The sequence below is a fragment of the Saccopteryx bilineata genome, chromosome 9 (genome assembly GCF_036850765.1).
Source record: "Saccopteryx bilineata isolate mSacBil1 chromosome 9, mSacBil1_pri_phased_curated, whole genome shotgun sequence".
In the NCBI taxonomy this organism is placed as follows: domain Eukaryota; kingdom Metazoa; phylum Chordata; class Mammalia; order Chiroptera; family Emballonuridae; genus Saccopteryx; species Saccopteryx bilineata.
The window spans coordinates 26,947,651-26,961,394 of NC_089498.1; the positions used below are offsets into that span (position 1 = coordinate 26,947,651).

The 13,744-nt window shown below is 41.7% G+C and overlaps 1 protein-coding gene across 1 annotated transcript in view; it reads right to left on the reverse strand.

Moving 5' to 3' along the window:
- Nucleotides 1–9,610: 9,610 nt before the first annotated feature.
- Nucleotides 9,611–13,744, reverse strand: part of ADAMTS18 (ADAM metallopeptidase with thrombospondin type 1 motif 18) — a 156,372-nt gene continuing 152,238 nt past the window's right edge. Inside the window, exons 20-21 of the mRNA XM_066242865.1 lie at nucleotides 13,409–13,556; nucleotides 9,611–11,172 (exon numbers count right to left, since the gene is read on the reverse strand). Of these exons, the coding sequence (XP_066098962.1) occupies nucleotides 11,057–11,172; nucleotides 13,409–13,556 (264 nt within the window). The 3' untranslated portion in view covers nucleotides 9,611–11,056. The remainder of the gene's footprint in view (nucleotides 11,173–13,408; nucleotides 13,557–13,744) is intronic.

The window sequence follows — 13,744 nt, forward strand, 5'->3', positions numbered from 1 at the left end:
TCTAATGTGTCATTTAAGGCTATTGTTTCCTTATTGATTTTCTGTCTGGACGATTTATCCAGATAAATCATGTCATTAGGGTATATAATAAATATCCCCTACTAGAACTATATTACTGTCAATCTCTCCATGTCCACCAGTATTTGCTTAATGTATTTAGGTGTCCCTACATTTGGGCACAGATGTTATAAGTGTTATAGCCTCTTGTTAAATTGATCTATCATTATGAAAAGCCCTCCTATGTTTCTTATTATAGCCTTTGATTTCAAGTTTATTTGGTCTGATATAAGTATTGTTTCCCCATCCCTTTACTTTCAGTTTTTGTCTTCCAATCTGATGTGGGTCTCTTGTAGCAGCATATGTATGGGTTCTGTTTGTTTTATCTGTTCAGCCATTTTATGTCTTTTGATTTGAGCATTTAATTCATTTATATTTAAAGTAATTATTGATAGGTATTATTTGTTTTCTGATTGCTTTCGTAGTTCTCTGTTCCTATCTTCCCTTGCTCGTTTCTCTCATATGTTAATGACTTTCTATAGTGTTGTGTTTGGATTCTTTTCTCTTTATTTCTTGTCTGTCTTTAAGAAATTTTTAGTTTGTGGTTACCATGTGCTTCCTATATACTAAGTTTATGTTTATAGTTGTCTAGTATTTTAAGTTGATGGTGCTTAAGTTCAAGCGTATTCTTTTTTTTTTTTTTTTTAAGTGAGAGGAGGGGAGATAGAGAGACAGACTCCTGCATGTACCCCAATTGGAATCCACCCAGCAACCCTACTCTGGGGCCAATGCTCGAGTAAACCGAGCTATTCTCAGCACCTGGGCCAATGCTTGAAACAATTGAGTCACTGACTGTGAGAGGGAAAGAGGGAGAGAAGAGGGAGAGGGAGGGGAAGAGAAGCAGATGGTTACTTCTCATTTGTGCCCTGGCCAGGAATCGAACCTGGGCTGTCCATACCCTGGGTCAATGCTTTATCCACTGAGCCAGACAGCAGGGCAATTCTTTTTCCTTTTTGCTGTTCAGATTGGGTGTTTTGTGCTCCCTTGACTTTCAGAGTGATGATTTTGTCTTTTGTTTCATTTAATCTGTTGTTGATTCTCTCTAACTTATTCTTTATTTCAGGCACAATATTCTTCATTTCTGACTATTTCTTTTTTATATTTTCTCAATGAGTCCATCTGTTCTTCCCCTAAGTTTATTGAGCATCTTTATAAGCAGTGCTTTGAACTCTGTATCTATGTAGATTGCTTGTGTTGATTTCATTTAGTTCTTTTTTTGAATTTTGTCCTGTTCTTTCATTTAGAACATGTTTGTCTCTTCATTTTGACTGACTCCCTGTGTTTGTTTCTATATATTAGAAACAAACTGGATGGGTAGATCTGCTGTGTCTCCCAGTCTTGACAGAATGGCCTTATGTAGAAGGTGTCCTATAGGTCCCAGGGGCACAGTCTCCCTGTTCACCTGAGCTGGGTGCTCCATGGGTGTCCCCTTTGTGGGTTGTATAGCCCTCTGTGGTAGCCGAGTCTTGATCAGTTTGATCAGTGTACATAAGTGGGTAAGGTTGACTCTCAGCTGATTGGCTGTGATGTTGGTGTGACTATCTATAGTGGATGAGTTATTGTGCAGGGGCTGACCCCATAGAATAAGAGTTGTTTATGCAGGACTCTGGTGCTAGCTGAGTCCATCCTTCAGGTGTGTCAATTATAGTGCTTACTGGGTGGTGCTCTGGTGTAGTCTGAAGCTGGCCATTGAGTTCCTGAGGGGCTCCAGTGCAGGCCAAGGCCAGCCAATGCTTGTGCTGGGCTTGGGGCCTCTTGGAACTGCAAAGTGATCTGCAATGGGTTGCTTCTTCTCTGGGCTTAGTGGTGTGTGGGAGAGGCTATGCTGTGAGCTGAGGCCAGCTGCTGCACGTGCTCAGCTTATGGTCTCTTAGTTGAAGCTATGTCCAGACCCAGACTGGCTGCTCTTTTGCCGGGCTCGAAGCCACCTGATGGGATGTGCAATGCAAATTGAGTCTGATCGCCATTTGTGCCAGGCCTGGGGCCACTTAGCAAGAGCTAGAGGGCACTCAAAGGCTGGCTACTGCTTGTTTGGAGTTTGTGGACCTTTAAGAGATTTTGGGAAAGTTTGCAATGCAAGCTGAGGCGAACTGCTTATATGGAGGAATTGCTGAAAGAGACGGAAGACGGACTGGCTAGTTGGGTGAGTGGGATCTCAGGGAATCACCAGGGCGGAGGAAAACAGCATTATCCAGGTTAATGGAGAGCTCAGATTCGGCTCCCCTATGCACTGGGCTGGCTGGATGGGAAGAGAGTTCAACAAAGGAACAAATGGCACCTAGTAGTTCTTCCATTTCCAGAAAGAGCTGCCCCCCCCCCCCCAGCCTCACCCTGGAGATAGTCGAGTTCCTCCCCGTCCTTCCGTGGCACGATTGAGCTGCTGCGCCTGTGCTGGAGCTACAGGGAGTGAGTTTGTGAGCGAGTCTTTGATGGTCCCTTTAAGAGAAGCGCCTCAGTCTCTAGCATCCCTTTGTCTTTCCAGACACTGTCCCTGCTGGTTTCATAGCCACATGCTCTGGGGTCTCCTCTTCTGGCCCTGCGTTGTGAGGCCCAGATTGAGGGGTGAGGCTATGACCCCTCGCTCCTCCAGGGGGACCTCCCCAGCTGAGATATCCCTCCTGGTTCTTAATCAACACACTGTAGGCGTAGGCGTGGGACCTGCCTGTTCTGCAACTCCGCCCCTTCTGCCAGTCTCCTTGCTGCTGCTTCTTTATCTCCTTAGTTATAAGACTTCTGTTCAGCCAGTCTCAGGGGCTTCTCAGTGATGGTTGCTCTACAGTTTAGTTGTAATTTTGATGTGGTCATGGAAGGAAGCGAGCCCCGAGTTTACCTGTTCTGCCATCATATCCAAAAGTCCAGACATGTTCATTTTAGATACTTTGAACCGATCTTTAAAAGAATCCTGTAAATGAATGAAATTAACCATTAAGCAAGGACAATCGAAGACCCATAACAGCACCACCAACCATGAAATAAACTTGTTTTTACTTTAGCCTGGCCCAAAATCACCAGCCTAGCATCTCTTCCCTATATTAGCAAAGATGTTGTTTCCTTTATCTTTCACAGTACAAAAGCTGAAGTCACTATTTTCATTCAGTTGAGTCAGGAGTCAGCCAGCGCATTTCTGGCCATTTGTAAGGATGTGAGAGTTGGCCTGATTCACAAAAATGATTAATTTACCTCTTGGCATCTAATCACTGGGCAGGAAATGGGACAGGAGCCTTCATTCTGCCTTGACTCTGGGTCTCAGAAGTGTGCGTGCGTACACACACACACACACACACACACGCATGCACACTATCTCTGTCTCTGTCTCTCTCTCTCGGGTCCTGGGAGTAATTTGTCAGGAGACACTTTCTGATGGGGATTTCACCAGTTTTTCTATTGCCTGCTTTTTCCTTTAAAACACACACTCACACAGTACAATAGCTCTTGCATGTGGGTGTTTGACTGAGAGAAATGACCCAACACAACTGATTCACTGCCCATCAAACCCTGCTACAGGCTACTGATGTGCTGGAGAGTGAGAAGAATCAGAGAGAAAGATGACAAGGGACCTGGTCCCACCTGTGAGTCCTCCTCTTGACCCATTATTTCCTGCCCGTGAGTTTCCCCGGTGAAACATCATCCATGCAGAGGGTGAGACGGGGCCATGGCCCCTTTGTTGTTAGCTAAGTTTGACCCAGACCACCTGGGAGCTGCACCAGGAGGTGTGTTACCAGGAGAAGTGCCCCCCTACATAAGGCAGGCAGGCCCAAAACACTTCTTCATTTGCCTGAGACCAGTGGTTCCAATACTCGCTATTCCTTGAGAAACTTGAATGCCTTTTAAAATATAAATTCCCAGGCCCTACCCCAGGCTTAATTAATTAAATTTCTGAAATGGGGCCTGGGAAGTGTTTGTAAAATGATCCTGTGGTTGTAATGTCACTAATTATTTAGAAACTATTGTCTTGAGATTCACTCCAGATCCAACTTGCTTTCAAAGGGGATGGGGCAGGGGAGAGAGGACCCGCTTTCTGAGAAAGGGGAGACACTGAGCCCCACAGTATATGGAATGAGAATGCAAGGACAGTGGAGCTGGCGAGGCCTTCATCCAAGAGGGGGCTGCCCTGTGCTTCCTGTGCGCCAGTCACATAAAAGAAGAGAGAGGCGGGAGTCAGAGAGAGACATGTCTGGGCCTTGTCTGTAGCAGGAATCGCCTCTGGCCCTGGTTCACCTTCAAAGACCATCTCCTCCAAGGGCTCTGATTGCTAACTTATTCCAACAAAAATGCTCCCTTTCGTACTACACACCGGTGTTAGGAAGTCTTGTAGCCGTGGGGATAGAGGGTTAAACAGTGCCAAGTGTTCGGTTAGTGTTTTCCAGCATGCAGTCTGGGCCTGGCGGTGCAACACGCGGTCACGTCAGGAGGTCTCCTGACCTGCGGGGCAGAGGCAGCCCAAGCAGGGAGGCCAAGGCCGTGCAGGCAAGAAGAGAAGAGGGGGGAGGGTAGAAAGAAACAGAGGGGCCTGCAGAGAAACGGCCTACAGGATTTCTTCTCCCTCGACATTGGTTCCTCTTTCTCAACCCAGTTAGGATGCTGGACACACTCCTTGAACCTCATTTGTCCATGAAACAAACCAACAATTCTATAAATTATTTATACTTTTTGTTATTGAATGACCTATGAACTCAGCTGTGACCCTTACTAAACACAGTTCAGAAAAACACTTAGAAACATCTTGCAAGTGTCTCTTCATACTATTCAGACAGGATGAGGGTTGTGCGTGGGTAAGGCAATTTGCTATTACTTTGCAGAAACTAACAAATAACTGGACACATCCAGAAAAATATACTCTGGATATTGCTCTTGATGGCTTCTCTACACAAAAATTGGTAGAACAAAAGTCATATCATGATTCTCAATGTCTACCTCTATCAGCAAAGGTACAGTTAGTGCATATAATTTGCCTTTTCTATGTACAAATACAAGGTGGGATTCAAGATAAAAATAATCTTGACAGAAAAATTCCATCTTTATCCTAGTCTTAGTGATGCTAAATGGAATATTTCTGAGGAACTCTGAACTTAGTTCACTTATTTTCATTGAGGATTTTTTCAGTATGAATTCTGCAAGCCAATTCTAGTGTCAATGTTTTACTTTTAATAAAATTAACAATTTGAACGTGAATAGTATTTGACAGTATTAATTTAATAGTATTAAGTTAGTGGGCTTACGTTTATAGCTACTTTCTATTTATGGCAAATATAGATTTTCCATTTAAATGGGTTATAAAAAGTTTTGCTTTTAAAATAATTTATTAGATCAAGCAATTTTTTTTTTTTACTTAAATAGATAAATAAGAAATTTAGCAGTGGTGTTTTGTGTTTACAGGGAAACTCAAGATGACAGTAAATGAATGACAGCAGTTTGAGAATCACTTCTCCCTGTGGTCCGCCCTGGAGGGGGAAGACGAAGTGACCCAGATCCAGGGTGACTGACACAGAGTTACTTCCAGTGATGACCCCAGCATCACTGGAGGCTGTAGAGGTGTTGAGGGCTTAAGATCTTCTAGGGGAGATAAAGTAAGGTAGACAAAACATGACATTCATATATAGCAGGTCCTCGAATAACATTTGTTTTGTTATAACCTTGATAAGATGCTGTAGGAACCTACCTCTTGTTTATATCTATCTGCCTGTGGTGAAACTGGCTTCATTATGTGTCATTTCACTTAATGGTGCAGAACCTATTGATGATATTAAGTGAGGACGTATGGTATATACTTTTCATTCCTAAAATAATCCCATAAGTAAATGGCCTTTTCTACACTGTATTTAGTAATAAGGGGTTCTATGCTGGTACTTCCCTAAACTATTTCTTGCATGGTACACGCTGTTGTGAGATCATCCTTCCCCTCCCAGTTAGAATATAGAATCCGTACCAAGAGCACTGTTCCTCACTCTCTCTTGCTTACTTGCTCTCTTTCTTGTTCTCTCTGTTCCTAATGGACTTGGCGTTGTGGGCTCCAGACTCTCAGATTCTGTTGCTCAGGAAACACGATCATCCCAGAGAGAAGCAGTTATTAGAGGATAAAGACAGTTACGCAACAAGTCTTTAAGCATCCTTTATTGAAAAGACAGGCTAAGTGGGAATTCATTACCTCCCATTCCCAATTCCCTATCTTAAATCATCCCAGCTCTGCCCATAATTCTTCCTTGTTAAAGCATTTATCGCCAGATCCTCTGCACAGGCTCGAGTTCTAAGGCCTTCATGTCCTTTTCACTCCATCTCTCCCAGAGTGATGCAGCACAGCAACCAGAGAATGATAACACTGGAAGTCCAGTGGACCGGGTTTGAACCCTGACTCATCACTCCGCCGCCATGTGCCCTTGGGCCCAGCGTCAGATTCCAGAGTCCTCCTCTGCAATGGGAAGAGAATGCTGTCTTCTGAACTGGGTTTTGTGAGGATTAAATGCGAGAACACATAGAAGGGCTGGCACCCCGTAAACACTAACATATGGTTATTTTTACTAATATTTACTACCAAAAGGTATAAAGATACTTTCTCTTTTCTGCCATCTCTACCATTCTTAATGGAATATATATATATATATATATATATATATATATATATATATATATATATATGTATATGTAGGGGAAAGTACTTTTTATTCGGGTCAATTGAATTCACTTTACCTGGATAGTTTCTTTTCTCCACTGATCTGATGATTCAAAATTTGAAAAACCTGAGTAAGAAATGTTTTTTTTTCTTTGTTTGGTTTTTTAGTTTTAAAAGAATTTGAATGTTTATTAGGGTAGTAAATTGATGATTACACAAGGATTTGGTGTAGTAATCACTAAAAAGTATTGTCCATAAAGTGAGTAAGCATGGCCTACAAATCCTGAGCTTGGCACAATTATATGCTAATTTCAGAGACTTATGGATAGGGGATTGTGGAGTACTGAATTCTGGAGAAATAAATTCACTACAAGTAACCTGGAGCGGGGCCCACACTTTAGAGTAAGAAATTAGAAATGAACTTCTCGGTCTTTGATTCTCTTTCTTTTGAGATTGCTGCCTTTGAGGTTGATGTCAGGGCTCTGGGCCTTATCTCCAATTATCAGGCGCTGATCCAGGGAGACCAGCCAAGGGAACATCTGACACTTTCTTTCTTCTTTCTGGGGTCATGTTCTTCTTTCGTCTTTTAAAAAAATATTGTTTTTCAATTATAGTTGACAAATATTATACTGCTCACAAAAATTAGAGGATATTTCAAAATGAATATGAAGCAATAAAAAAAAGCATTTGATTTTTTAAAATTAAACAAGATCATCAGAAAAGCAGACAAATCAAAGAAAGTTGTTTGATTATGCAAATGAGATGCAAAATCAACTTTTATTTATTTTTTTCCAACTTTTATATCATGGGTGAAAATGCACTATACAAAAGGTTGAAAATACTAGAGTATCTGCACGTTCCCTCACCCCCTAATTTTTGTGAGCAGTGTAGTTTCAAGTGTATGACATAGTGATTAGACATTTATGTAACTTATTAAGTGATCAGCCCAATAAGTCTAGTACCCGTCTGACAGCATACGTAGTTATTACAATATCATTGACCCTATTTGCTATGCTGTACTTTATACCCCTGTGACTATGTAACTGCCAATTTATACTTCTTAATCCCTTCACCTTATTCACCCATTCTTCTAACTTCCCTCCCATCTGGCATCTATCAATTTGTTCTTTGTATCTATGAGTTTTTTTCTTCATTTATTTTTGTTTTTTTTTAGTTTCCACATAGAAGTAAAATTGTATAATATTTGTCTCTTTTCATTTAGCATACTACCCCCTAGGTCCATCCATGTTGTCCCCAATGGTAAGACTTGATTATTTTTTAAGGCTGAGTAATAATCCACTGTACTACTTCTTTGTCCATTCACCTATTGATGGACACTGAGGTAGCTTCCATATCTTGGCTGTTAATGCTGCAATGAACATATGGGGTGCGAATATCTTTTCAGGTTGGTTCTTTGGGTTTCTTCAGGTAAATACCCAGAAGTGGAATTTCTGAATCATATGGTGGTTCTATTTTTAATGTTTTGAGACCCTCCTGACTGTTTTCCACAGTGGCCGCACCAGTCTGCATTCCCACCGACAGTGCACGAGGGTTCCCTTTTCTCCACATCCTCATTGTCACTTGTTTGTTGACTTATTGAGGATCGCCATTCTGACAGATGGGAGGTGATATGTCATTGTGGTTTTAATTTGCGTTTCTCTGATGATTCATGATGTTGAGAATCTTTTCATCTGTCTATTGGCCATCTGTATGTCCTCTTTGGAGAAGTGGCTATTCAGGTCCTCTATTTTTTAATCAAATGTTTTTTTCTTTTTTTGGTGTGAAGTTGTGTGAATTTTTAAAAATATATTTTGGAGAGTCTGGATGTATCTCTTCTAAGATAATAGGTTGTCTTTTCATTTTCTTGATGGCTTCCCTCACATGCAAAATATTTTTAGTCTGACTTAGTCCTATTTGCTTATTTTTTCTCTATTTGCCTGATGAGACATATCAAAATACATATATACATATATATACATGTATATATTATATATATATATACACACACACACACATACATATCTCACTATGAGTGATGTCAAAGAAGCTACTGCTTATTTTCTTCTAGAAGTTTTATGGTTTTGGATTTACATTTAAGTTTTTAATCCATTCCTGAGTTTACTTTTGTACACGGTATAAGAAAGTGATTATTTCATTTTGTTTTTGCATATATCCGTCCTATTTTCCCAACGCTATTTATTGAAAAGGCTGTCTTTACCCCATTGTATAATCTTGCATCCTTTGTCAGAGAGTAATGGACCATCTAGACATGGGTTTATTTCTGGGCTCTCATACAGCTTTTTCTTCCTTCCTTCCTCTCTTTTTTCTTTTTGCAAAACCCATTTTACCATAACGACTTTCAACTAGAAGAAAAAAGAAAACCAAGTACATTATGGTAGGTTTGTCTAACTAACTTGGCTCATTTCTATAAATGTTTACATGACAGTACAGAAAGTTCATTTAGTATCCTAGTAAATAAGTCTATTTCATCCCAGTGTTTTGACAGTTTCTGATTTTCTCATACACAAATAGGAAAAATTAATTGATCTTCCCCCCTATTTGTTTTCATTGAGAAATTAATTAACAAACTTCTCACTAATTTATTCAAGAACTTAACAAGTTTCAAAGATAAAGAAACAGAACACTTTATTATAAAACTTATAAAATAATTAAATATTACACATATATTTTGACTTTTTTTTCTCTATAACCCATGGTTTTATTCAACACTTTTTCTCAGAATTTAATATTACTCAGAGAAGCAAGTGAGAACATATAACAATAGGCTATTAATAAATTAATTTTTCCATAAAATAATAAAATGATAATTATATAAACAAATAACTTGTAATTTTCCAGAGGGTGGTGGTATAGAACTTTTTTTTTTTTCTGATGATAAAATGACCACTGCTCTAGGCCAAGAGACTAGTCTAATCATTTCTCTGAGATTCGGGACTGCATGATTTTAATTAGAATGGGAACAAAGGATGCTCTAAACTTCATAACCACTGTCTAGTTGGTTGTGCTGAGCTGGCAAATTACTGTTGGAGCTGAGAGTCTTTAAAGCAGTAAAACTGGGTTCTATTTGTCAAACAAATTGAGGAACAGAGGAGAATTCTATAAATACATCTTTTATAACCATGTCTCAAAAAAATTACAGAAGGACCCAGTCTTGTAAGTTGCTTTGGTTTTGGCAAAATAGTGTGGTGTTTTTGCAATTGAGAACAATTTTAAGCTCATTAGTGCCAACCAACAGCTGGCTTTTGAAGACTGAAAATATCATCTAAAAGATTGTAAAATACTCTTATTCATTGAATGGTTTTGGCATATAGTGATTTATTAATATTAACATAGCAGGAAGACAGATGGATTTTCCTATTGCCACTATGACTTTTTCTTGTTAACTAAATCCTAGGGCAAATTTAAATATGTCAGTTGGTAGGGGAAAAACCACAAGTGGCCTTTAATTTTCCAAGCGGCTATGATAATAAGCAGGGAGCATTACAAATAATGGTCTCCTCTCCTTCAACATACTGCTATTTGGTTATTTAATTCCTCCTAGATTTTTACCAGAAATGAACATTTCACCAATTCTGATTCCCAAAGAGCGGACCCGGGGATCCTGTCTAGCACCAAAAGTTACGAGGTTGATATAATGTGTAGGGCATCAATATTTACCTTTCTTATGAGCTTTTTTTAATTTTATTTCCAGAGTGTGAATTTCAATTAAATGAAAGTCTTCAATAGTCCATGTTGCCCTGTTTTTAGAATATTCCAAGGAACACTCTTCAAGTTGTGAATTTTAGTCTTGGAGACTCTCTATAAGCGGATTATACTTTAAACAAAATAATAAAAACAACACACGCACACTAAATAAACATGACGTGAAGCTTGCTAGTCCAGCAGCAAGCATGAACATGAGCACCATTTGGCTTCTTGTGTAACTCCTGGTTTGGGCTGTCCCCAGTTTTAGTCAAACTGTGGACTCCAGGTAAACGTTCCATCCATGTCCGATTCCTCCAACTCTTCAGTCCATGACCCGAAGTCTTCAAGGACCATTTCAAAACAGATGTCTTTGCCACGAAACCCTTTCAGCCTTTCAGATCCAAAAGGGGATGTGTCCGAAAGCTAACCAGATTCTCATTTGGACAAAATGAAAAGTTGACGTATCTCGGTGAGTCATCGCTTCTTTTCATGTAACAGTGCAAACCAACGTTTTTATGTTCTTAGGTCAGATTTGTCATCTCTTCCCATTTTCAAGTGCTTCGGAGTACCATGTGCTTTGGGGAACTGAAAAAGAAGCCCATCTGTTCCTCAGAGCTGGCCCCCCAACACTGCAAGCCGCTGGAGAGCTGTGCGGTCTTCAGCTTGCCATCCGAGAGGCGCAGGCTGTCAGCTCTTCCTTGTGCATGACTTACAGCACTGCTTGCCGTAAAACTTGTGGTTGCAGACCCCGTGCTGAGGAACTAGGTGACACCAGCTGAAGAAATCGACACAGGTTGGGTCCTCTAAAATGAGAAAACAGATTTAGCATGTTAGGAGAAAGCTCAGTCTCTTTTCTTAAAGATCAAAGACCTTGGGTCTCCCTGTTCTTCTGAGTGGTTTTTCTTCTTACCCATTAGGACTTTGGTAGGAGGGCGGGGAAAGCAGGATGAACACATCAAAAGAGACAATAGCCATTAGCGAAGTTTAAACAGGTGGAGGAAAGTGGACGGTAAGAGAAAAAGTCCTGTCCAGCCAGAGAGGATCTGATCCTCCCCGAGGAACCTGGAAGGTACCATTTTGCATCCTAGAGAAGTACCTAGAACAGCACATTCAGAATCGCTGAAGGATCTGGCTAAACCACTGGTTCTGATCCAGAAGGTCTACAGGGAGTGCTGGGACTCTATTATTTCTAACAAGCATACAGGGGAAGGCTGATGGTGGTCCCTGTGAGTTACTGTAGGGAAGGAGCCTACTGGACTGGGAGTTGGGACACTTGGATTGGAGGCCCAGCTGCCACACTATAGGTTGAAATACATCTCAATTTGCAGCTAAATGCATTTAAGTCAACAACAGTCCTAACTTCTATAAAGTAGGATAACGTGATTATCAATTGGAAGCAGGACATTGTACATCAGGACTTTTTACCCAGGAGGGCCTCATGAGATACAGCAGCCACAAGGAGTTGTAAATACATGTCTGAGGAGTGAGGGACCAGTCGTTTCACTGGACTCTCAAGGGTTTTTGAGGTCCACTGTCTGCGTATTCTCATGCATAGCTGGGGTGGTTTGCCCCTCCTCTATACAAGCCATAAGTTGCTTTTACCTTCAACTCTCCCAAACCGCCCACAGCCCACCCACATCTACTGACCTGCCTTCTGAATTCCTCCCTCAGGGGCCCTCCACAGTGCCTGTGGTCACAGCATGTGACCTTCACTCTCCCACTGCTCCCAATCTGTAGTCTATCTTTCTATGATTCAGAACTCCCTAAAGTTCTTCAAGCCTTGGTTCTTCTGCCTAAAATGCTGCTTACACACACATATCCCATCTCATAGTAGCCCCAGCAATTCTTTGAAAAATTGAGCCTCTGCCCCAAACTGTCCCCTTTGCTCCCAGCCACTCAGAGTAAAAGGAAATTCTTACACTGGCCGACGAGACCTCAGGACCCAGCTCCCACCATCCTTGTATGGGTGGCTGCATCTCAAGCCATCTGATTCGGGGTGGAAATCAGAAGTCACTGATAATGAATCAAGGAGGAGGTGGTCTGGAAAAGTATGACCACTTGCTCAAAAATGTGTGTCTTTTTCTCCCATAAGCTTTCTGCTGAGAAAGGCTGCAGGTCTGTAGACTTCCAGCACAGCCTAGAGGGGTTCCTGCTCTGAACTTCCACTGTGTTACTAGCTTCCTGGTCTTGAGCAAAGCCTCAGACAGGATAGTGGGGAGAGCCCAGGATGGGAAAGTGATGCCCAGAGCCTGGAGCCGAGGCTCTAGAAGTAGATAAACAACAACATACAATAGAAAGAGGTGGGAAGTGAGGAATCTCCTGAATCCGATTCTCCACACATTGGGAAGTGTAGGGGGAAGAGACCGGATAGTCTTAGAAAAAGCTGTGATTACATAGAAAGAACCCAGCAGGTACATGATTCTTCAGCCCAAAGAAATCTGATGAGGCTGAAAAAATACTTCCTGGTGGTGGTTGTCAGATTACTTTGCAATAAGTTGCACATGCAAGGAACGGCATCATTCATTCCTATAACTGACTCTCCCATTTCCGCATCGGCACGCGCTGCACTGCATTTGGATCTAAGAAAAACACTTAAGCTGCCGTCATAGGACAATACATAGTCACTGTAATCGACTGTGATTCACCTATATATCTGCTCAAGTGAGACGTGAGCTCCCTGCAGGCAATTCTGTCCCCTCTTGCACGCCCACTGATAAAAATAAAACTCTGGCACACAATGTTTACTTCTTTATGTGTTTGTCCAATTAAAATTTAGTTTAGAAAAATGGACTTGCAAGATTACCAGTTCTCCCTTTTGAAGTAAGAATGAATAACTGAAGTGCCTTTTCATGGAATTACAGAATTAAATGTTCCCTGCATAGGAGATCATTGAGCAGGAATTGCCTGGGTGTGTGCCTTGTACCCTTCCAAGGAGCACGGTTCACAGACTGTGATGTGACTGGCACCCCCAAGTGGGGCAGGTGTTTGAAACCTTCCCTGAGGACCAGCAGAAGTGACTGGAGGGTGGGGTCCTTTTACCTCTCTTTTCAGGAGCTGGGCAGAAGTTCGTATTGCAGGCTCGCATCACTGGAGGCTTCTGTCGGAGCAGACAACTGGAGGAAGGCCGGCCCTGCTGAACGCAGTGGACAGATCGGGTCTGGACCCCTCCTCCACAGGTCACCGTGCACTGCGCGAGAGGGGAGGAGGAAGGAGTCAGACACTCGGCTGGCTGCTAGCCTTTTCACGTCGGCGACAGCAAAGAAAGGCTCTCCTTGCTTCGTGACATGACCAAGATGCCTGCTGATAGCCACAGTCGTCCAGAGCCAGGTACGTGTGCTTGTGGCCCACAGTCTCATCTAACCCGATTAGAAGGGT